Genomic DNA, 23,775 nt, shown 5'->3' on the forward strand with positions numbered 1-23,775 from the left:
ACAAACCGTCCGCAGAACGCTGATCAGGTTATTTTAAGTGCAAGAAAACAAAAACGTTGCGCTCACCGTCGGCGTCACGGACGAGGCCTGGGGGTCCGGGCCCGTCCACAAAGGTCATTGTAACACAAATCATACGATTGCTAATGAAAATGCTATAAAGCTACATCGCAGATAAGTCTCTGGAGTAACAATCAAGGCCATGTTAGTTATTTGATGAATAGTATCTGTGCCACTCATGGTGCATGACTGAGGAGGACGTTGACCTCTGCAAGTCAGGAAAGTCTGCTACTCATTGTATAAATATGAGATGTTTTTCAAAAACCAGCCAGCCATCATCTCGGGAGGCTGACTCCAAAGTACCATCTCACTTCAAACTTGCAAAACAAGTCGAGTCGATGCGAGCGCACTGCTTGTTTCTAGTTAGTCTTTAAGGATGACAGCATTAGTCTGCTCCTTTGTATGAAAGAAAGTGAGTCGAGTCCATGTGGTCTGGCACCCACCCACATTTCTCTGCTAGTGATCCATGAGGACTCCACCTTGTTGCCAGTTCTCTTGTGTGGAAGCTTCAGGAAATGACAGCTTCACTCTGACGTGTGTGAGCTGTGTGAGGTCTGTGGTTAGAAGTTTACAGTGTTTGCTCTTTGTGTCGTCTGTAATATGCTCTATGGCTTTAAAAAAATGGCCACATGTTTCTGTAGCTGAATTTGTCCATCTCTGACCTTCTGAGACTGTATTTTCAAACAGGGACGTTCTGACTTTTCTTCACCTTGTACTTCATTCTGCAAATGTTTTATACTCTATTAGAGTTATTACATTATTCTGTTATGCTATAAAATCAACCCCCATATAAGATCGTACTTAAGAAATACATTTAAAAAACCTTCCTGTGCAAATAACCCAAGTTATCTAGAAGAAATAAAAACTGCACCGCAAACCAAACTCAGGTGTTCGACCTGTTGAGCTCGGGAAACTAACTGGTGTTTCATTTTAGTGAGTGCTTTGTTAGATTCCTTCATTTGAACCAAATGAAGTTGATTAAAGTTGATGCATTGATGTGTTTGAAGTGTTTTGTTAGTTGCGATGGATCTCCTGCTGTCTTTTTTCCTCATTATTAAAAGAGGATTTCTTTGAATTTCAAACATCCATTTCCTGTTTATCTGGTCCCGGGTCACAGGTGCAGCAGTCTAAGCAGAGAATCCCAGACCTCCCTAAACAACCACTTCCTCCAGCATATCCAGGACAATACTGAGGCATTCCCAGGCCTGCTGAGAGATATAACCTCTCTAGTGTGTCCTGGGTCTGCCCTGGAGACTCCTCCTCATGGGACATGCCCCAAACACCTCACCCAGGATATTTTTAATGAAAACATCACAAATAAGTCGTCAGGTCTGATGGTCACATTTGTGAGATTCAACCACCATAAAGCAGAGATCACACAGGACACACTGTGTAACCCTCAGCTCAGGTGTGTTCAGGACATTTGCTTGGAAGAAGCCGTCTGTGGATAAATCCTGCTCTCCACCTCAGCTGTCAGGTTTATCCAGAGAACGGCCGTCCTGACTTCCAGCAGCCCCACAGTCCTCGTTTCTAATAAACTGGCATCACTGAAATGAACTGTCTGCCTCGCTGTTCAATAATCTGCTCTTTGCCAATTTCCCAGCAGAACCTTCCACTCATATCAGCATTTTTCTGTGATTCTCACATGAACTAAACATAAAAAGCTGAAGCCAACCTCAGAGTTCCCCGTAGTGAGGAAGAGTTTCCTCTGAGCCACAGCTGAGTTTGATGCGTCCACAAAGGAAGACTGACGGGAGGACAGACTCTGGGAGAAAGGCAGATATTAAAAGATATGAATACAAAGTACGGTGCAACAAACAGGACAGCAGATTATGAAGAGCGGTTAGACCTTCATGTGTCAGTCATTGAAATGTGATCAAAGTTACCTGTTTGACATCCTGATAGAAGAAAATCAGCTTCTTGGATCCGTTTGCAGCAAAGAATTCATGGATCAGACTGAACTGGAAGAATCAGACATTAATGACTCAAAGGTTCAACTCTGAGGAAGGATCACGTCTCTGAACTTACTCTGTCATCAGAGACGATGGCGTCTTCCACCGCCGCCTCCTCCAGGCTGCCGGCGTCTGCCAGCCTGCTCATCAGGTATTTATGTCGGGCATCCAGAGCTGCCCGCCGTTCCTCCTTCACGGCTCTCGCCTGTTTGGCTACTTCTCTCCTCGCCTCATTGGACAGCAGCATCGTCCTTTTACCAGACACCTGGAGAAACATCAGCTCAGTCTACAGACGCAGAGACCAGTGAGAGCTTGGCCCAAACATCTGCAGGTTTCTGAGGACCACGTTTGACCCTGACTGGAGGCATCGATTCTGAGTGTGACTGCCTAAACTGAGCTACTGTCCCCCCTCCACTGAGACGTTGTCCTGTGATGTGTCATGGGGGGAAGTGTTCCTCACGGTTGGACTCGTGAGAAGTTCAGTCAGTTTATTCAAACTTTAAAAAGACGCATTTTCAGTCTCTGGATTTCAGCAGAAACAAATGTGAACACAGCACTTTTTGATTGAGTATAAAAGGATGAAAGAGTCAGTGATTAGTAACATTGTTGCTGACTGATGCTGTTGTAGAGCTGTCTTTGGATCCTCACCTTCCTGGAAGCCTTCCCTGGATTGCTCATATATCATTAACTTGTTTGTGTTCAGTAGAATCAGGTGTTGTGGATGCAGGTCGTAGCTGTGTGAGGCCTGTACAGTCAGCGCTGTGTGAGCGCTGTGTAACGTTAGCTTAGACTTCTTTCTGTTGTTATCATCCTTCAGGTTAATGTTGTTTTCATTATGCATCACAGGAAGTGTGGGTGGCTGTTAGCCTCACAGCTCATGGAGAGTTGCTGCTGCTCTGCCTCCTTTTTGATGTTTCTGCTCTTTGTGGCTTTGTGTTACTTTGTGTCGTGTCTGAAACAAAGTGAGTCCATGTTACTAACTGTAGTCGGCTCTCTGTCTCGTGCACAGCTGACTGTTGTCTGAATGAAAGTATTTTTGTACTTTGTGTAATCTGTTGGGTCTTTGAGCCCTTTTTAAACAGCATATGAGCCATATGTATGTGTGTATATGAAAGGTTGTTTGTAATACATCAAACTGTTGCTTATTCTAGAGCTGCTGCTGTGCCTGATTGGTCTACTCGCTCGAAACTGAAGGTTGACTTGATTCTTTTGGTTTTTTACATTTTGTCAATAAACCAACTTCTTTATGATTTGAACGGCGTCTCTGACGTGTCACAGGCCTGTCAGCTTTCTTGGTGATTGGTATAGATTTGAGCTTCATGCTCTGGCTGTTGTTGGATTTTCCTCTTTCATATTAAAGCTTTTGTCCTACATTTGGCTCTAAAGTCTAATTCTAATCCCAGCACTGTGTCTGGGTGTGTGATGCTTGTTTTCCTGCTCTTTCTCATGAAACAGTCACAACATTCTCAGTCCAACTTTCACTCTTTGCTGCGTTTGCTGCAGCTGCAGTGAACATGGTGCCGTTTGCCTTTAAGAAAGTTGTGCACAAAGGCTTTTTCTCTAGCAGACAGCTGTGTGGCTAAAAGTCAGATCATTTTTTACCACCTCAGTCACACTGGACTGAAACAAGAGTGAAACTAGGAAGAATCAGAGTTTGTCCAGTGACTGCACTGATTTTCTTCATATTCACAAACTGATTCTAAGTAGTTGCATCAGCCAGCTAATCACCCGGACACTGAGCGTCCAACACGCTCCCTGAAGGGAAACGATTACATCCTCCAAACAATCACAATCTGTCTCTGAATGACTGGAATTATTCTCTGATTTGTCAATAACTGGAATTTATCAATGCAGACACGTTGCCAACATGATGAAGTCAGTCTGAGTCGCATCTCTTTGGCTAACTTAACTCAAGTGGTTGCCGACTATTCTGGTTCTATTCCCATATAACAGCAGGGTTGCTGAGCACCTCTGTCACTCTGCACTTATGTTCCCAGTTCTCTTTTGTGGAGGAATTTTCCAGGAATTCCTGGGACCAGCTTTCCATGAGAGACCCGATCAGGAGCGACTGTCCTGGACACTCCCAGCATCACAGGGACTCACAAACCCGTCTACCACAGTGAGAAGACTGATCGTCACAGGCCCACATGTAGCTTTAGATCACACGTGTGCACTTCCTGTGGTCACTGCTGTAACTCTAGACTCACCGAGGGGCCAGTGGTTGGTGAGGCAGCAGCAGCTGAAGTCATGTGACTAATGGCTCTCAGCTTCTGTCCTCCTATTCGCCGGTGTCCTTCACCTGTCACACCTGGTCAAGAAAGAGTGAGAATGTTCAGAGCTTTAATGGAAAAGAATATTATTACATATAAAAGGCCTCTAACAAGTATTGTAGTGTTAATCAGGATGAAGTCCATCATGAACACTTCAGAGTGCTTCAGACAGTCGGTGTTTCATCCACAGAGCCTCCAGTCTGCATATCAAAGTATCCTGAGGAATGACAGTGAAGCCCGAGTTCCCCTCATTACATTCATGTGTGTGACTGTGAGGAAAAGGTGATTGTATGAACGTGTGTGAGCGAGTGAATGAGGCTTGTATCAGAGTGGAGATAATGTCAGCGGCACAAGCTGGACGCTGCAGGTGTCACATGTGAATCTGTGCATCAGTGTCTGCACCTTTGTGGAGGTGAAGCTCAGGAGGTTTGGATTTGTTCAAAGCTCTGTCTGCTCCATCTTTCTTTCCCTCAGGCCTCTCCAGATCAGGAAGGAGGTCCTGTTCTCCTTCTCCCTCCTGGATTTCTGGATCCAGGGAAGGATCAAAGTCTCTCAGCCCAGCATCAGAGCTTCTGGCTGGGGGAGGACTGGAAGTTTCAGCTGGAGGCTGAGAGCCTGGATCTGCCATCTGAGTCACAATTCAAATATTCTCAGTAATCTCAAAAAGCAACAGAAAGGTGCCATTTTCATGAGCAGTGGGTTATCCAGCAGTTTGATTCATGTCAGCAGCATTTAGTTTGTAACTGCTGACTCACCTCTGGCTGTGTCCTGCTCTCAGGGTCACAGTGGACACTGTACCTTTGAGCGAAGCTGCAAAGACAGTCAGCAGGGGTCTGGATGCATTCAGCACCACGTCCTTGTTGGGCAGACACCTTCAGTGACAGGACAGTTTATTATGCTGGTAACGTTAATAAGTCTGATCACCTGTAGAGCTCATTTAAACACATCAGCTGTAGAACATCATGTGTCATGGCGTGTCCAAACTCACAGGCTGCATCCTCCTGAGGACCCGGCCTTCAAGGTCTACGTGGGCCGGGTCCTCCAAAGGTCGGGTAGGCGGGAAGTGAGCGGCTGTGACGGTCTGGCCTTCAGATCCGCGTCACCGCTGTCTCGGTGGAGTTTAATAAACTCAGCCGTCTGCTCCTTGCTGTCTAAAATCTAACAGGACACAGGAGTAAACTCTCGACCGTCTCACACTTCTGTTTAATCACTTTTCTGTTTGGCGTTTATTCAGCTGTGTGAAAACTGTAACTTCAGCCAAACCAAACAAACAACACTGAAAAAAGCCAAACGATAACATTTTTACGTGATCTAAGTGACTTATATATCATGTTTAAACCTGAACAGCCAAAGGCCGTGGGGGTCCAAAAACGATGTGCCGGGAGTCCGCTGTTCTCGCCGGCTCTAATGACCCTCGACCTCCCGGTTAGCTATCCAGATGGTGGGTAACAGACGTCTCCAAAAACGTCAGAGCACTTTTGCAAATATGTGATATCTTGACAAACCGAGCAGATATTTGAAGTTTACACTCCTACATTCTCAAACAGGAGCCCCAGCAGAGATGGATGGCTGGCGCGGCTCTCCGGAGCCCCCAGTCAGAGCAGATGCAGGGCCAGCAGGTGTGGAGACCCCTGGCTGAGGCAGCTGAAGCTGTGGGTGGCAGTCAGCCAGCTCAGGATGCCTTTTGGGCTGCAGCAGCATAAAATCCTCAGCAGGCTGGGTAAGCTTGCGTGAGCTCTCTGTGGAGGCTGTTGCAGCTGAGATGGCTCACCCGAGCGGTGCAAACTTAGTTACCTTCAAGGCTCCAGAGTCAGCTGAGGTCAGCAGCTCAGCCTCTGGGGAGGTTACAATCCCTGGAACAGCCAGGTCTCTACAACCAGAAACAGTCTTTGCATGTGCAGCTTCAGAACCAGACTTGAAGTTCCAGTTAGTGTCCGATGTCCCAGAAACACTCAGGTGCTCACTGAGCAATCTCTTGAGGCCAACACTCACAAAATCAAACCGTCTTTGAGCCTTTGTGGGAACATTTATCGTCTGTGCTGGAAAGGTGGAAACATCTGGGAGATGCAGCCTTAACACACTGGGCTTCACAAGTCCTTGGAGGCAGCTCACTAAACTCAGGGATGCAGACAAAATCAGCACTTGCAGGAACACAATGTGCCCTCTCACAATGAGCTTGGAAGCATAAACTGAGTTTTCCTCACTGACTGTTTCAGACAGGATTGTGGGAGCAACACAAAAAGCAGCTTCAGCTGGAAACACACAGTTTAGTGTCTTTGCTGCTCGCTTTAAGTCACAATAAACAGGAAACTCATTGTGTCTCATGTCAGAATCACTCATATACAGGACAGGAAGAGGCGGAGCTTATTTCCTGCAGGGAGCGGTTAGCAGTCTGTGTCTTTCTCATTTCTGACTCCTAAAGAGCTGAAAAACACAGGCTGTTATTGGCTGGCTGACACTGGGATTAATGTCCTTGAAGCCAGCAGTCTTTAATGTCCAGGTTCAGAACGGGCAGGTGAAAAACAGTCCTTTATGTCCTCTGATGTTCAATAAACTGTCCTGATTACTGAGGGAGCAGAGAAAGTGTCTCCATCACTCACCACAGCTGGATGCTCTGAAATCCTGGAATCCAGCTGTGGAGAGGAGCGGCGGCGGCGTGGACGCAGTTTAGTAATCAGGGAACGGGAGACAGGAGGGAAACACAGCTGGGACCAATTACACACACGAGACAGGAAACAGTAACACAGGACTGTCAAAGTAAAACAGGAAATATAACACAGAGTCCAAAGTAAGGAGACGTGGGACACAGTGAAGACACAGAAACAGAAACCAGAACTATAATCACAAAACAAACTCAGAAACATAAAGAGTGAATCAGCTGATTCAGTGTTTGTGACAAAAACATGGATCCTGGTTAATAACTTTTATTTGTTTGTTTCTGTATTATTTTGTGTATCGTTCTTATGAGCTGTTGTTTTGTCAGTGAAATATTATTTCATTGTTTTAAGCTTTTTGTTGACTTTGAAGTGCTTAAGTTGATATTTTTGAACATTTAATTTGTTCAATTATTGTCGAGTCGATAAAACTGTCAAACGCACAGCTGCTTCCAGCACGGCCGGAGGAGAGGTGGCCGAGCAGACGCACAACACACACAGCTCACAGGTTTGCATTTCTAGATATTGCAGATGTTGCAGAAATTGAGAGTAAAGAACTCAGAGATCCAGCGCTGTCTCCTGCCCCTTATTTATACACCACAACACAACGACAGGCGTAACTCACACAAACGGGTAACATGAGGCTCAGATGCTTTGGACGTGTTCACATATACTGGACACAGAATGATGAAGATGGAGCTGCAGGAAGGAGGAAAAGAGGAAAAACACAGAAAAGATTCACAGATGTGGTGAAAAAGGACACGACAGCTTCTGTTTGTTAGTTTGGTTTTTCTTTATTTGGTAAAGATTCAGAAATAAAGAGAAGATCACATGTTTGAATATTATATTAACGTTCTGTAATTACAACAAGTTGTAAAATCTTTCCAGAGTGAGACAGAGACTGTGCAGAGACTGTAGAAGGACAGAGCAGCAGCAGAGCAGTCCAGATACACTGATGATCCTCTGTCAGCTCCAGAGGGACACACAGGGCTGATGCTGGACTCTACATTGTGTCTGACAGTGGAGCTGTTCTCAGAGCAGTTCACTCTGCAGCACTGACAGTCATCTGCACTTCATTCCTCTGTCAGTCACTGCTGGATGAAGCTCTCCTCTCCACCTCCCAGTAACATGGCCCAGTCAGAGCGTCTCTACACACAAGCTGCTGCTGCTTCAACCTCTCTGGATCATCAGGACACAGCTGCTCCTCTCTCAGCACACACACCGTCCTGTTTACCATCATCAGCTCCACCTGCAGAGAGAAGGAGGAAGAGCAGAGGAGATAAACGAGTGTTTCCAGAGACTCTTCATCAGCTGTCAGTCAGTGATGCAGCACATCCAGTATAAAGAGCAGCAGGGACGTCAGTGCTGGGACTGTACTAGGACTCATTGTTGCTTCACTTTTTCTAATCTTTGGATTTTTATTGAAGTTGATGAAAATGTTTTTCCCTCCTAGTTTGAGTTTGGACTTTCATTCATTAGAAGAACCTTGGTGTGTCCACTCTGAGCTCTGTAGGAACCCCAACAACAAGCCCAACAATCCAGATGGACGGTTCCAGCTGTTAACTGGAGGAATTCCATCCAAACATCTGCTCTCACTAAATTCTTCCTCACCTACAGACTGTGTTCTTCACTGCTTTAAACTTGGAAATCAATGCAGTCATTGGTCTGCGTGCTGCTTTGTTCAGAGAGCTGATTGGCTGTTGACAGTGTTTGATCAGAGCGTGTCAGCCGTTACTATGGTGACCATAAAGGTGAGAAACAGGAAGTGTTTGTGTCCAATCCTGAAGCCTGTCACCGTTCTCCTCTCACAGCTTCACTGAGAAGCTGCAGCTTTACAGGAAACACTGGATCTTTGTTTCATACTGACTGTGTTTAGTACAATACTGCTGACAGCACCACCCACTCACTCCATCACTCTACTGACCTCAGAGTCTCCAGTCTGTAGTCTGGACTCTGCTGAAGATCAGACAGCTGCTTCACATCTGGATCCTTCAGGTTGTTGTTGTACAGGTCCAGCTCTCTCAGATGGGAGGGGTTGGACTTCAGTGCTGCTGCCAGATAATCACAGCTGATCTTTGACAAACCACAGCTCCACAATCTGTATAAAGAATGAAAGATGTAAGTTTATTAGACAAAGTGCTTGAAATCATTCAGTGTTTCATCATCTGTTCAGAGCTGAAGAAGGTTCAGAATGTAGAAGTTTAGAAAATGGAAACTCCAAACAGCCGAAGCCAACAGGAAGTAGCTTCAAACAGGAAACTGTGCAGAGTTTCAGACTATATGTCCTGATGCAGCCAGTTGGATTTTGGAGATTTGAATCTCTGTTCTGTGACTAAGTCCTTGAATCATTTCTTCCAGTTGGTCCAACAAGACAGACTAAGTATTGGACATGTGTTGTGGCTCCATCAGGGGAGCTTCTAAATGTGATGTGATGGCCCCTCTGGGTCTGTCAGGTCACAGCACTGAAGAGAGCTCAAACTGGGCACACAGTTGTTCCAGTCTGGACCAAAGACTCTATACTGGGACTGAGGGACTGCTTTGACTGCACCCACTGGGACTTTTTAAAGGCTCATGTTCTCACTTAGATCATCGATTTCTACTGACATTTCTTTCTGGGAAAAATGGGGATTACTTTGGAAACAGGAAGTATTTTCCCCAATAAGCAGCCCTGGATTAGTAAATCACTCCAACATGTTCTCAGGCAGAAGAAGCTGTCTTGTTATGAGGGAGAGAAGAAAAAGATTGAGGCACAGAAACCTGTTGAAAGAGAGATAAAGCAGCTAAAATCAGGTGTAAAAGTAAAGCAGAGGATGAGCTGAATAAAGGACACTCAAGGCTGGCTTGGAAAGGAATGAAGTCCATGGTGGGGATGCAGAACAAGGAGCAAAGATGAATGTGATGCTGAATCAGCAGAAGACTTGGACTCATTTGATTCCAGCTTTGATATCATTGATTTCAATGAAGAGCTTTGTGATTGTAGCAAAGGGCTGGTAGCTCTGAGAGTCCCACTGATGAGGTGTTTGTGTGGAAATCTCTTAGTGGGACCAAAGAGAGAAAAAGCCCTGGTCCTGATGCTGTGGGAGGGAAATGATTGAAGTGTGCTGTGAGGAACTGACTGGGAGATTTTCACACATTTTCCAGTCCTCCTTGGAACAACAGGAAGTTCCCAGCATATGGAAACAAAGGTTAAGTGTCCTATGGCACTCAGTGATGATGGTGCTGTGGCCCCACCACCTCCACCTCTTTGTAAAGGAACTAACTTTAATCTGAAGCTTCAAATGGAACTAAGACTTCCTCCACTAGGTGGCAGTGTCTGATGAGAAAGTGTTAGTGGAGCTGGCCTGGAGTCAGAAACAGGAAGATGCAGGATTTGGGCTGAAATGGGCAAAAGTGGTTAGCACTAGTGCCTTAGAGCAAGAAGGTTGTAGGTTGAAGCTTGTTGGTCAGCTGGGCCTTTCTGTGGAGGTTGGATGTTCTCCCACAGTCCAATGAAATGCTGCTTAGGTTCATTGGTGCTTCTACATTGGCTGTAGGTGTGGATGTGAGGGAGTGCTTCTCTGTCGCTCTCTGTTGGCCCTGTGATGGACTGCTCACCTGTGCAGGTGGACCACGCCTCTTGCCCTATGACAGCTAGGGCACAGGCTGCAGCCCTGTGAGCCTAAGCTGAATAAACAGTTAGCAAAAATGATCCATAGATGGCCTGAAATCCCCCAGTTAGCAGTTTGGTAGATAGCTATGACATGCTAATCCCATCCAGCAGCTGTATTCTACCTGTAAGCTGATCCCTGCTGAGCCAAAGCACTTTTTCATATACAAATTACAACCTTTAATAGAAACCTATTGGTCAGCATCTTATTAGCCTGCTGTTAGCTTCATTCCACAGAAAACTGAGAGAAACTAACAGAGTTGATAAAGAATAAAGAGAAATGTGCTGATTTAAAGCCTTTGAAGTGCTTCAGATGATCTCTGTCCACTTCTGTCCACTCATTCATTCATGTAAGCTTTCTAATGCAGCTTTGATCTTCACAGTCTGCTTGATGAAACTCATTCTAAGCCTGAATGTCAGAGTGTTCCTCCTTCTCTTTCCCATCATTCATGCTGGCAGTGGAGGAGATTTGGATGTTGGACTGTGTTTTGGATGATGTGTGTATGTTTGTGTTGGACTGCTGTCTGTAAAGCAAACGCACATTTTGCTTTGGATTTCAGTGTCACACAGACTTTAAGGTGCAATGAAGAGTTTGAGAGTTTCACAGTGAATTTTCCAGTGGAGGATTTTTCTTCTTCTTTGAAGGTTTGAAATGTGAACATTGTTCTGCTGCAGTCAATGGACTAAACCAGAGAAGAAGAAAACAGACTTTACCATGAAGATCCTCAGTGTGGATCAGTATAATATCAGCCTGATGTCTGCAGTTTAGTGTCAGCACAACTTTCACATCATATTCATCTCAGCACAACTAAAACATGCTGACTGACCTCAGAGTTTCAAGTTTACATCCTGGACTCTCCAGGAAACCACACAGATGCTTCACTCCTGGATCCTTCAGGTTGTTGTTGTCGCTCAGGTTCAGCTCTCTCAGATGGGAGGGGTTGGACTTCAGTGCTGCTGCCAGATAATCACAGCTGATCTCTGACAAACCACAGCTCCTCAATCTGTATAAAGAATGAAAGATGTAAGTTTATTAGACAAAGAGCTTGAAATCATTCAGTGTTTCATCATCTGTTCAGAGCTGAAGAAGGTTCAGAATGTAGAAGTTTAGAAAATGGAAACTCCAAACAGCTGAAGCCAACAGGAAGCAGCTTCAAACAAACACAACAAGAGAAAAAACTCTGAATGTTTCACATTAAAGTCGTACATGTCTCATAAAAACAGGACAAAGACTTGAAAAAGTCGTGTTTTTCCTTCCAGGAACCACATGGCTTCACTTTTAAAGGTGAAGTGTGACAGAAATGGACATATTTGAAGTCCAACACCTTTTTCCAGTCACATTATTAAAGCAGACAAACTACAAGCTCATTTTCATTCCAACAAGTCATCTTCTGACCTGGACTAACAACACTGGTCTCTATGTGCAGCTGGCTGTGAGACCAGTGCTCAGGGAGCGTCTACAAAGTGCAACACTGAAAGAACATCACACACTCATTTGCTTCCAGCACTTTCACACAAACATCTACTGTCATTATTGTCACCAAACTCTGTGGATCCTTTATTGCAAATTCAAATGGGATCAAATGGTCAGACAAAAGAGGGTTATGAGGAAATATGATGAAATGTTGTGTATTAGCAGCAACTTATTGAATCTTTTTCCTCAGAAACCAAACAAAATGATTGACAAACATGTTTTTACAAACTCAGTGTTGGACTTGGATCAGCAGGATAAGCTGATGTTTAAAGGCATTTGAGTCTCGCTGTATGAGAGTCCAGTTCTTACTCAATATTTATGGATGATGTTCTTTCAGTGTTGCACTTTGTAGACGCTCCCTGAGCCTCACAGCCAGCTGCACATGGACCAGCTGACATTACCCAGAATTAGAGGCGGCTGTAAAAAATTCATGTTCCCATTTAAATGGTTTTAATTTGAATAAAACGATGTTGATTCATTCAATCCTGAATCGATGTTTAATATAAATGTATTTTGCCAGAATCTCAGGTTAAAGCTCACAAACTATTTCAACAAGCAGCAAACAGATAAAACAGTAAATGAGAGCAGCTAAACACACAAAGATGGAAACACAGAGCGTGGATCGTTCACTCGACGGCACGTACACGGACACGCCGTCGGGGCTGAAAGTGGACAGCTCACAGATCCTGAAGCTGCAGGTTTCATCTGTCTCCAACCAAAACTGAGTGAAGCAGCAGCAAAAGAAGATCCAAACTCTGCTTCACGTTTGATCAATATGCTCATGAATTCTCTCTGACTTTGGCTGTTCCTGCCTGCACAGCTCTCTCTCTCTCAGTGTACTCCAAGAACAGCTTCAAACATCTGTTTCTGCATCATTCACTGTTTATTAGCCACCAGTCTGCTGTTGTGTTCAGTGCTGTCGGCCTCTGACAGTAAAGCCTCATTTCTGCTGTTCCATGGAAACTTTTTAAAATGATGACAGATTACAAACTCTCAGCTGTGTCTGTAATCAAACCTCTGTAACTTTGCTTCACTTCAGCAGCATCAGCTCATGTTCACATGTTGCTTCATGGTTTGCTTCAGTTTTTGATCGACTGCAGAATATTTTGAAGGTTATCTGCTATAAAAAGCCAGAAGAGGAAAATCTGCTTCATGTGTTTCTGTTTGATCCTCAGTGACTTTGACACAAAGGCCTCTGCTGTGATGATCACACCTCTGATCAAGTCTCACAGTGTCACAACTGATAAATGATCAGAGTTAGAATATTTCTGACTGTCTGCTGTGTGCCGTGACCTTTGACCTGCTAAAGACAGTCAGCTGTGGATTATTCATTGTTGTGTCTGATACTTAGAACTGTGAGGAAGAAGCTACACAGTTAATCAGGGTCCCCTCTCTCTGAATCAGGAAAGGTGGGCAGGCCGCGTGTGGGCCGCGGGCCATACGTTGAGTATCACTGTTTGAAATGTGAACATTGTTCTGCTGCAGTCAATGGACTAAACCAGAGAAGAAGAAAACAGACTTTACCATGAAGATCCTCAGTGTGGATCAGTATAATATCAGCCTGATGTCTGCAGTTTAGTGTCAGCACAACTTTCACATCATATTCATCTCAGCACAACTAAAACATGCTGACTGACCTCAGAGTTTCAAGTTTACATCCTGGACTCTCCAGGAAACCACACAGATGCTTCACTCCTGGATCCTGCAGCTTGTTGTTGTTTCTCAGGTCCAGCTGTCTCAGATGGGAGGGGTTGGACTTCAGTGCTGCTGCCAGATAATCACAGCTGATCTCTGACAAACCACAGCTCTGCAATCTGTATAAAGAATGAAAGATGTAAGTTTATTAGACAAAGTGCTTGAAATCATTCAGTGTTTCATCATCTGTTCAGAGATGAAGAAGGTTCAGAATGTAGAAGTTTAGAAAATGGAAACTCCAAACAGCTGAAGCCAACAGGAAGCAGCTTCAAACAAACACAACAAGAGAAAAAACTCTGAATGTTTCACATTAAAGTCGTACATTTCTCATAAAAACAGGACAAAGACTTGAAAAAGTCGTGTTTTTCCTTCCAGGAACCACATGGCTTCACTTTTAAAGGTGAAGTGTGACAGAAATGGACATATTTGAAGTCCAACACCTTTTTCCAGTCACATTATTAAAGCAGACAAACTACAAGCTCATTTTCATTCCAACAAGTCATCTTCTGACCTGGACTAAAAACACTGGTCTCTATGTGCAGCTGGCTGTGAGGCCAGTGCTCAGGGAGCGTCTACAAAGTGCAACACTGAAAGAACATCACACACTCATTTGCTTCCAGCACTTTCACACAATCATCTACTGTCATCATTCATGTTTCTGCTCCTCTGGATTCACACGGAGCCTCTGCTCATGCCGTTGCCATGGTGAATCATAGTATGTGGCTCCATAACTCAGACTGAGCATGCTCAGAGCTGATTGGCCCGACTCTGATCAGCTGATCTAGAAGAGGAAACTCTGCTATATGTACATTATTACATCTACACCTGAATCACAACACTCACACAAATATATCAACTGTGTTTAATATTTTGGCACGTAGATCATTTATGTGCTTCAGCTCTTCTTACATTTTACCACCAACATGTTTCAAAAGGAGCAGCTTTTACTTTGAAGGCCAGCTGTCTGTGTTTCCTGTTTTCATTGTTGGATAATGGAACAAGTCGATGCTTCAGTGCTTTGAATTAGGAGTGGGTTTTAATAATCGATTCATCGATTAAAATCGATTCTGGCTTGGATAACGTGATATTGATTAATTAAAATCCTGAATCAATTTTTTAATATTAATTTATTTTGCTCGAAATGTCAGAATCTCAGGTTAAACCTCACAAAACTTTAACAACCACCAAACAGCTGAAACAGTAAATGAGAGCAGGAACACGGATTCTGCACAGAGACGTAAACACAAAGCTCGGACCCGCCGACACATCAGAATCAGTGAGATGTCGCCTTTCTCACTGACGGCACAGACACGGTCGGGGCTGAAAGCCGACAGCTCGCCGATTCTGATGTTTCGGCGGGTCCACGCTTTGTGTTTACGTCCTTTTTGCGCTCGATTCTGAAGCTGTTAGTTTTATCTCTCTCCAAACAATATTGACTGAACCAGCAGCAAAAGAAGATCCAAACTACGCTTCACATAAACATCGTCATGAACTCACTCTGACTTTTGCTGTTTTGCTTCCACCAGGATAAAATCACACTTCATGCACAGCTCTCTCTCTCTCTCTCTCTCTCTCTCTGTACTTCAAGAACAGTTTCCTGTTTAAAATCTGTTTTCTGCATTATTCGCTTGCTTGTTACGCACAAGTCTACCGTTGTTTACAGCGCTGTCGGCCGCTGTTTTTTTCCTTTTACTTGCTTTCAAAAAGAAAACCTAATTTCTGCTGTTCAATACTGAACAAATTTAAACTTTTTAAAATTATGCAAATTGCAAAACGCTCAGTTGTGTCTTTAACAAAAACACTGTAACTTTGCTCTGCTTCACTTCAGCAGCATCAGGTAATGTTCATGTGTTGATTCATGGTTTTCTTTCGTTTTTGATCTACTGCAGAATATTTCTATAAAATCCCAGAACAGGAAAATCACCTTCATGTTCTTCCGTGTTTTATCTTCAGCTACTTTGACACAAAGGCCTCTGCTGTGATGCTCACACATTTGATAAAGTCTCGAAAGTGCCAGCTTCCCTTTTATAGACACAAAAATATGTAAATGTACTGAATTATAATATTTCTGTCTGAGGCAAAATTTCCCAGATTCCAATCGAATTGAATCGAACTGAACATTTCCTCATGAACTGTATTAAACTCTGTAAATGAACTGAGAACTATTTCTACATTTGAAACTATGGATTCATTTTCCCGTTCACTTCTGTACCTTAGTGTATAAATGAATGTTAGACTGGGCTCCATGGAAACACTTGGACTGGTCTCAGCTGCCTTCTTTCTGTAGTCCTTTCTCTTCTCCAGCTTCTGTTTGAAATCCTCTCACAGAGCCTGAATCCTGCTTTGCTGTCATGTTTGGGCCTGTGTTCCTCTGCTTTAACACAAACCTCACCACAGCAGCTGTGTGGGTCGTCTCTGTAGCAGCCCGATCAGCTTCTGATACATGAACATCATCACAGCTCCTAACTTCACCTTTATTAGCTTTGACATTCATGTCTTTCTTTTCTCTGTCTGTTTCCACACAAGCTCAAAGTCTCTGCAGCCTGAAATATAGAAACACAACAACAGCTGCAGTCAGTGAACTCACCTCAGAGTCTCCAGTCGACAGTTTGGACTCTCCAGTCCAGCACACAGAAGCTTCACTGCTGAATCCTGCAGCTCGTTGTTACTAATGTCCAGCTCTGTCAGATGGGAGGGGATGGACTTCAGAGCCGAGGCCACAACTTCACAGTGAGTCTCTGAGAGTCCACAGTCAGCCAGTCTGAGATTACAGAAAATATAAAATATGTTATTATAAAAGCAGAAAGTCTGCATTATAAACACAGACTGAATGTATATGAAGACAAAACAGAGTGAGGTCATAATCTGATGAACATCTGCTCTTCACATCTGTGCTTCAGCTCCTCTTACTGTGTTTGACATGACACAACGATTGAGTCTCTCTCAGACCTGCAGACTTTTAATGAGAATCTTTGTTTGGCTTTAATCTGCAGATGAAGGAGGAAGATGGCGTCACATTTAGGCTTCCATAATGTCCACAGTCTGTCACTGAGATCTGATCCAGAGTCAGAGTGAAGACACACATGTGGACTGTTTCCTGTCTTGAATCCAGAACATTTTGAATGAGCTCAGCTCAGTGAAGAGTTCCAGCTGGAAAGACGATCTCTGTTTGCTACCTGCTGCTGTCAGGTACGACTGTTCATGTCCACACGCAGGAAAAATCTGCTGACTGTCACCAAACGGAGCAGAAATGTCATCACTGGACAGTAATGATGAATGAACTCAGAGCTTCTGATATCACATCTGATTTCAGGGGAACTAAACTAAAAAGGGACAAATAGAAACAACCATCATGACTCTGTTTGACCTTCAGATCAGAAACTATGGTTCAGAACAGCAGCAGGATTTCAGGCACTGTCACATCCTCAACATCCATATTCCAAATGCTCTTCCTGACAGGACACTCTTTGTTCCCACTCAGGGAGTTTCCATGTGTACAAATCATTTCTGAATCTCAGTAGACTGGGAGGTTTTTCCATCTCATGAATCTCTTTCCTAACATCAAACTAGATAAATCAAACAAAGGAACTGGAGTCTGTCTAATTTCTGACCCCAGTAAAGTTTGTACTGGGATACCCCGACATACTCTCTCTCCATCTGCTCCCACAGCCTCATATTCACAGCTGGCCCTTCTCTCAGCATCCACACTCAGGGTGGGGGCGGGGTCAACACCAGTCAAAACCATTGCTTTGGCCTTATGGCCATTTTATTAGTGTTCGTTTCTGAGTAACAAGCAGGCCTACGCACAGGTGTTTGGACATGTGTGGACCCGACCTACACTTAAACTTCTTAAATCCTCTGTTTCTGTGTCACCAGCTACACTTTTAATATTAATATATTCACTCCGACATTTTTGGGGAGCGGTCAGAGCTCGTACACTGCAGACAAACATGTCTCCCAGCACACAGCTGACTGTCAACTCTCTGAGATTGGATATGATTCATTTAGATTATATCTGTAAGGTGAAGTTTATCTCGGTGTTTATTTGTTCCTGAGGAAGTCAGCTCGGCTCAGATTAAACTTTAATAACTGAACAATTTCAATGAACCTTAACGCCTCCCTGGAGCATATATGGAACTGAATCAGTCACTTTTCTTTATTTCCTGATGTTCGTATGTGACATACATGTTTTAACCATTAATCTGGAATTAAACTGACATTTAATATATTTTAAGGAGGAAAGAGAAATTTCACCAGAGGATGTTGATGCTGTTCATGGAGACTGAAGACAGAATGATTTATCTGTCTTAATATTTCTGCTGCTCTTTCCTCAGGTGTAAAAATATTTTAACTGTTGGTTTTAATTCAAAATCAATGGTTAAAATGTTAAAATACCAACAAACTTGTGGCGTTAGTGTTGATATTCTGTGAGTTACTTAAAGAGATCACACAGGTACAGGACATATTTTATGTTCAGGTTTATGCATGTTTGTGGTGAGATGTGCATGTAGTGGGCTGTTATGTTGTAAACTGTGTGGATGTGTTTGGGAACAGAAAGATTATTTTACTGCATAAAACGGCGCTGATCAGCTGTTTCTGCCGCTGACACACTCGGCCGGTGAACCACCTGACTCACACAGGCTCTCCTCCTCCACAGTCCTCGTTTATGAAGAGCTTTACAAACACAACATAACGGCTAACAGCTGGATTCTCCCGTTTCAGTGCCAAACAGCCACTTCCTGCTACAGACAGTAAAGTGGACAGTTCGGCGCTAAACATGTTTTTAAAACTTTAAGCTCTTATTTGTTAAAGCCAGCTTCACAGACAGATCTGTGTCAGTGTTTTAGAGCAGGGCTCAGTGGTGTAAACGAGCCTTTATATGTGTTTCATCTCCATTTTTACATTAAACTGAACCAAAACACTGAAATCTGGGACTCTCCACTTTTTGGTTTTAGAAGTGAAGAAGCTGAATGTTCAGATTAAACATCTTCAAGACACTTAAAGCAGTGCACTCGCTTTTCTTTCTAAGCGGCCTTTCTTAGATCACCTGATATAACCTGAGTAAATTATGTCGGGTTTGAAAACTCTGCAGCATGACCCGGGTGTTGCTGGTGGCATCATGAGCTTAGACCCCTCAGTCAGCTCGGTCTAAAGTCATCGTCAGCACTAACAGGCACAAATAGGCTCTAACGTGACAAACTGACCCGACATTTAAAGAGTGCCCACTACAGTCTCAGCTAAAACATATTAAAATGTGCAACGCCAAGGACTGTACACTGGACTCCATTTCAGTGCAAAAGAATAAAACGAAGTAAATCCATCCAATCTCCTCTGCCTGTCCTTATCATCAATAAAAACAATTAATAAAACAGAAAATCATAGAAACAGTCATCTTTGTTATTGCATCATCACACATCAGTTCCCAGTAACTAGTCAGAATGAGACGTTGTTTTCATCTTTCTCACACTCATCTCACTCCCCGGTCACAACAGGTGGTGACTTTAACAGGTGTTACAACCTGGCTCAAAGCTGCAAAAGAGGGCGGAGACTGAAAACAGAGACTGGTTTCATTTTGAAGTACTTAATAACCTCGGCTAAAGATGACACCAGACAGCGTGACAGGGTCTGACAACGAGTGGTGGCGTCGTCCTAGCCGACCTCGGCAGTTATTCACACGCCATGACCAAAAACTCCTGCAGTGTGACAGCAGATAGAGGAGGAGTCACAGAGGAGCGTAACAGCTGTGACAGATGCAACAGGAGGACGAGCTCCACCAGTAAACACACTGAAGACAGGAAAGCAGTCACGAGTGATGTTGGTCCTGTTTTTATCTCCACTAAAACCTCTCTAACGTCACATGTAACAGAACACAGACACATCTGATTATCAGGGACCACGACCCACATCTTTGCCTCACTATGTTTATAAGAAGAGACTGAAAATAATGATTCTCCCAACACATCACCAACACTTTTATGGCAAACAGATAATAGTGAGTGAAAAGAGGTGAACTGTTTCATATGCAGTTATCAGGGTAAATACATTTAAACCAAAGACACTGGAAGAGTAAAGGAAAGGAACTGAAGGTGACAATTCAAGAAGCTCAACAGAAGTCAAATGTAACATGATCAAGATTCCCTGTTAAAAACAGATATGTATAGTATAATAGTAGACTACACTAATAATAGTGTATAGTATAATAGTAGACTATACTAATAATAGTGTATAGTATAATAGTAGACTATACTAATAATAGTGTATAGTATAATAGTAGACTATACTAATAATAGTGTATAGTATAATAGTAGACTATACTAATAATAGTGTATAGTATAATAGTAGACTATACTAATAATAGTGTATAGTATAATAGTAGACTACACTAATAATAGTGTATAGTATAGTAGTATACTATATGAAGTCTACACCGCCACGTCCTTAAAATTCAGCGAAATTAAGGACGCATTTGAGGGCCGCATTTCGAGCAGCGACCTTCGTCCCGTCGCTGTGATGTAATCGGCCTTAAAATGCGTCCTTTAAGGCTGCAGACCCTGAATTGGGATATAGCCAGAGTCTCGTCTCTGTTTTCACAGAGGATGTGGTTCTGTTGGCTTCATCAGGTGATGGCCTGCAGCTCACAGTGGAGCTGTTCTCAGCAGAGTGTGAAGCCGTGTGAATGAGGATCAGCATCATGGTCCTCAGCTGGGAAAGGGTGGAGTGCCCACTCTGGGTCAGAGACATTCCTGCCCCAGGTGGAGGAGTCTCAGGGTCGTGTAAAGAAGGGGGAGGGGAGCAGGAATCAACAGACAGACTGTTGCTGCGGTAACAGTGAGGTGGACACTGTACCGGTCTGTCGTGGTGAAGAGAGAGAGAGCTGAGCCTGACAGCGAAGCTCTCAATTTACCGGTCGATCTACGTCCCTGCCCTCACCTATGGTCACGAGCTGTGGGCAGTGACTGGAAGAACCAGATCGTGGTTACAAGTGGGGCAAATACATTTTCTCTGAAGGGTAGCTGGTGTCTCCCTTGGAGACGGGGTGAGGAGAATCCCCTTCACAAAAACTAATCAAGTGAACAAGACTCTCCAGGAGGTAAACATTTAAATATCCAAGTCCACCATAAAGAGAAAACTGCATGAAGGGAAACACAGATGGTGCATTACAATTCATTGCATGTGTTTTACATGAAGAATGGAGGATATACCGTCCACTTTCACTCTGTCTTTAGCAGCAAGTGGCTCTTTGTTGTTTGGCTAGCTGCACTGAAACAGGAGAATCCAGCTGTTAGCCGTAATGTTGGTGTTTGTAAAGCACTTTATAACCAAGGACTGTGTTTTTAATTTAAACATTAAACTATTAACCGACACTGATCAATGATGTAATGATCACATCTGGACTCACCGAGCCTTTCTGCAGTTCCTCACAGCTGGAATCAGTCTCAGTCGTCCCTCCTTTGAAGCTTTGTACTTCTGCAGGTCAAACTCATCCAGAACCTCCTCTGACATCTGCAGCATGAAGGCCAGAGCTGAGCAGTGGATCATAGAGAGGTCCTTTGACCTTTTCTTTGACTTCAGGAACTCTTGGATCTCCTGATGTACTGAGAGGTCGTTCATCTCCATCAGACAGTGGAAGATGTTGATGTTTCTGTCAGGAGAGGATTTAAACTTCTTGTTATTCTTCAGGTTCTTGATGACTCTCTGGATGGTTTCTGGACTGTTCTCTGTCTGACCCAGCAGACCTCCTAAGAGTCTCTGGTTGGACTCCAGACAGAGGCCATGAAGGAAGCGGACAAACAGGTCCAGGTGGCCATTTTTACTCTGGAGGGATTTCTCCATGGCTCGTTTAAGGAAATCATCCAGAGATGACTCTCTGTATTTTTTTCCCAGGAAGTCCTTCAGCACCTCTGACTTCCTGTTGGTGAAACAGTGGAACATGTAGACTGCAGCCAGAAACTCCTGGATGCTCAGATGAACAAAGCAGTAGACTGGTTTCTGGAAGATCACACACTCTCTTTTGAAGATCTCTGTACAAACTCCTGAGTACACCGAGGCCTCTGTCACATCCAGACCACACTGCTCCAGGTCTTCTTGGTAGAACATGATGTTTCCTTTCTCCAGATGTTCAAACGCCAGCCTCCCCAGCTTCAGAAGAACTTCCCTGTCAGCCTCTGTCAGTTCCTGTGGACTCGTCTCATGTCCCTCGTGGTACTTGTTCTTCTTCCTCTTTGTCTGAACCAGCAGGAAGTGTGAGTACATGTCAGTCAGGGTCTTGGGCAGCTCTCCTCTCTGCTCTGTAGTCAACATGTGCTCCAGAACTGTAGCAGTGATCCAGCAGAAGACTGGGATTCTACACATGATGTGGAGGCTCCTGGATGTCTTCATGTGGGAGATGATTCTGCTGGACAGCTCTTCATCACTGAATCTCCTCCTGAAGTACTCCTCCTTCTGGGCGTCAGTGAAGCCTCGTACTTCTGTTAGCCTGTCAACACATGTAGGAGGGATCTGATTGGCTGCTGCAGGTCGGGAAGTTATCCAGACGAGAGCCGAGGGAAGCAGATTCCCCTGGATGAGGTTTGTCAGCAGCTGGCTGACTGATGACTTCTGTGTGACATCAGACAGCAGCTTCCTGTTGGTGAAATCCAATGAAAGTCTGCTTTCATCCAGGCCGTCAAAGATGAACAAAAGCTGAGAGACAGCCAGCTTCTCTGCTGTGACCTTCTGTAATGTTGGATGGAAAACATGGAGCAGCTCCAGAAGACTGTACTGCTCCTCTCTGATCAGGTTCAGCTCCCTGAATGAAAGCAGAACCACCACATTGACATGTTGGTTCTCCAAGCCCTCTGCCCAGTCCAGAGTGAACTTCTGCACTGAGAAGGTTTTTCCAACACCAGCCACGCCGTTGGTCAGAACCACTCTGATGGGTCTCTGTTGGTCAGGTAAGGCTTTAAAGATGTCCTGGCACCTGATTGGAGTGTCATGGAGGGCGTCCATCTTGGAAGCTGTCTCCAGCTGCCTCACCTCATGTTGGCTATGAACCTCTTCACTCTGTCCCTCTGTGATGTAGAGCTCAGTGTAGATCCTGTTGAGGAGGGTTCTACTTCCTGTTTCATCACTTCCTTCAGTCACACGTTCACATCTCCTCCTCAGACTGATCTTATGTTCATCTAAAACCTCCTGCAGACCAACATCTGCTGAAAGAAAGAAAAACAGAAAGAAAACTCTTCAATGTCTGAACAACAACAAGAAGTCCAGTTTTCAGAAATGAGTCCATCAGCAGACAGATGTTCAGTCTTACTTTGTACACAGCTGCTCTGACTGGCTGTCTGCAGTCCAGCTCTGCTTCTGGATCTTTCTCCACACTGGGGACAGGACCAGTCTCCTGATGAAGCAGACTGGTCCCAGTATGAGGAGATGCACTGTCTGCAGAACCAGTGTCCACAGCTGGTAGAGACTGGATCCTTCAGGACGTCCTGACACAAAGCACAGCAGGACAGCTGCTCCTCCTCACAGACACCACTCCTCTTCCTCTTCCTCCCTCTGTGAACACATTTCTTTATCACTAAAATCATTGACTGTCAGTGACAAACATCCAGATTTGATGACACTGTGCAGAAGCTCTGATGGTCACAGAGAAAAGTCAAAGTGGAGAAACTTGTGTTTGAGTTCAGAATCCAAGTTTCCTTTGCTGTTCCTGCCTGTCTTATTAAACACAGAGTGATCAGCCTACAAACTCCACAGTAAAAGCCTTCATCACAGAGCCAATCAGGCAGAAGCTTCTGCACCATCAGGACACAAACAGAGAGGAGCTTCTATCCTCAGACCATCCAAGTCCTAAATCAGAACATGCTCCCCTCATAGCATCACCATCAGGGTTTAAACAGGACCTTACATCATGTTCTTGTCTCACTGTCATATTTCAGATCATACCTGATTCATTATGACGTCACACGCTGCTACACTGATCCTGCTGCTTCATTACTGCTGATATTACTCTGCTCACTCTGTTCAGTTACTCTCTTTACATCACTTT

General features: G+C 44.2%; 1 protein-coding gene across 1 annotated transcript; it reads right to left on the bottom strand.

Moving 5' to 3' along the window:
- Positions 1 to 16,331: 16,331 nt before the first annotated feature.
- Positions 16,332 to 23,485, bottom strand: LOC146606987 (protein NLRC3-like). The gene is made up of 3 exons (XM_085349113.1): positions 23,041 to 23,485; positions 21,148 to 22,936; positions 16,332 to 16,509 (listed from the first exon to the last, which is right to left on the bottom strand). The coding sequence occupies exons 1-3, from the start codon at positions 23,312 to 23,314 to the stop codon at positions 16,332 to 16,334; spliced, it is 2,241 nt and encodes a 746-aa protein (XP_085205239.1). The 5' UTR covers positions 23,315 to 23,485.
- Between the last annotated feature and the right edge of the window lie 290 nt (positions 23,486 to 23,775).

Source organism: Diplotaxodon limnothrissa, unplaced genomic scaffold, assembly GCF_057381915.1.
Source record: "Diplotaxodon limnothrissa isolate DT_005_m unplaced genomic scaffold, D_limnothrissa_male_GT1.1 unmapped_scaffold_1, whole genome shotgun sequence".
Lineage (NCBI taxonomy): Eukaryota > Metazoa > Chordata > Actinopteri > Cichliformes > Cichlidae > Diplotaxodon > Diplotaxodon limnothrissa.

Coding starts and splice junctions, on each gene's coding strand:
- LOC146606987 (XM_085349113.1), bottom strand. CDS start 23,314: ATGATTTTAGTGATAAAGAAATGTGTTCACAGAGGGAGGAAGAGGAAG. Junction 22,937..23,040: donor TCAGAGCAGCTGTGTACAAA/GTAAGACTGAAC, acceptor TCTTTCTTTCAG/CAGATGTTGGTCTGCAGGAG. Junction 16,510..21,147: donor AGGAACTGCAGAAAGGCTCG/GTGAGTCCAGAT, acceptor CTGTAATCTCAG/ACTGGCTGACTGTGGACTCT.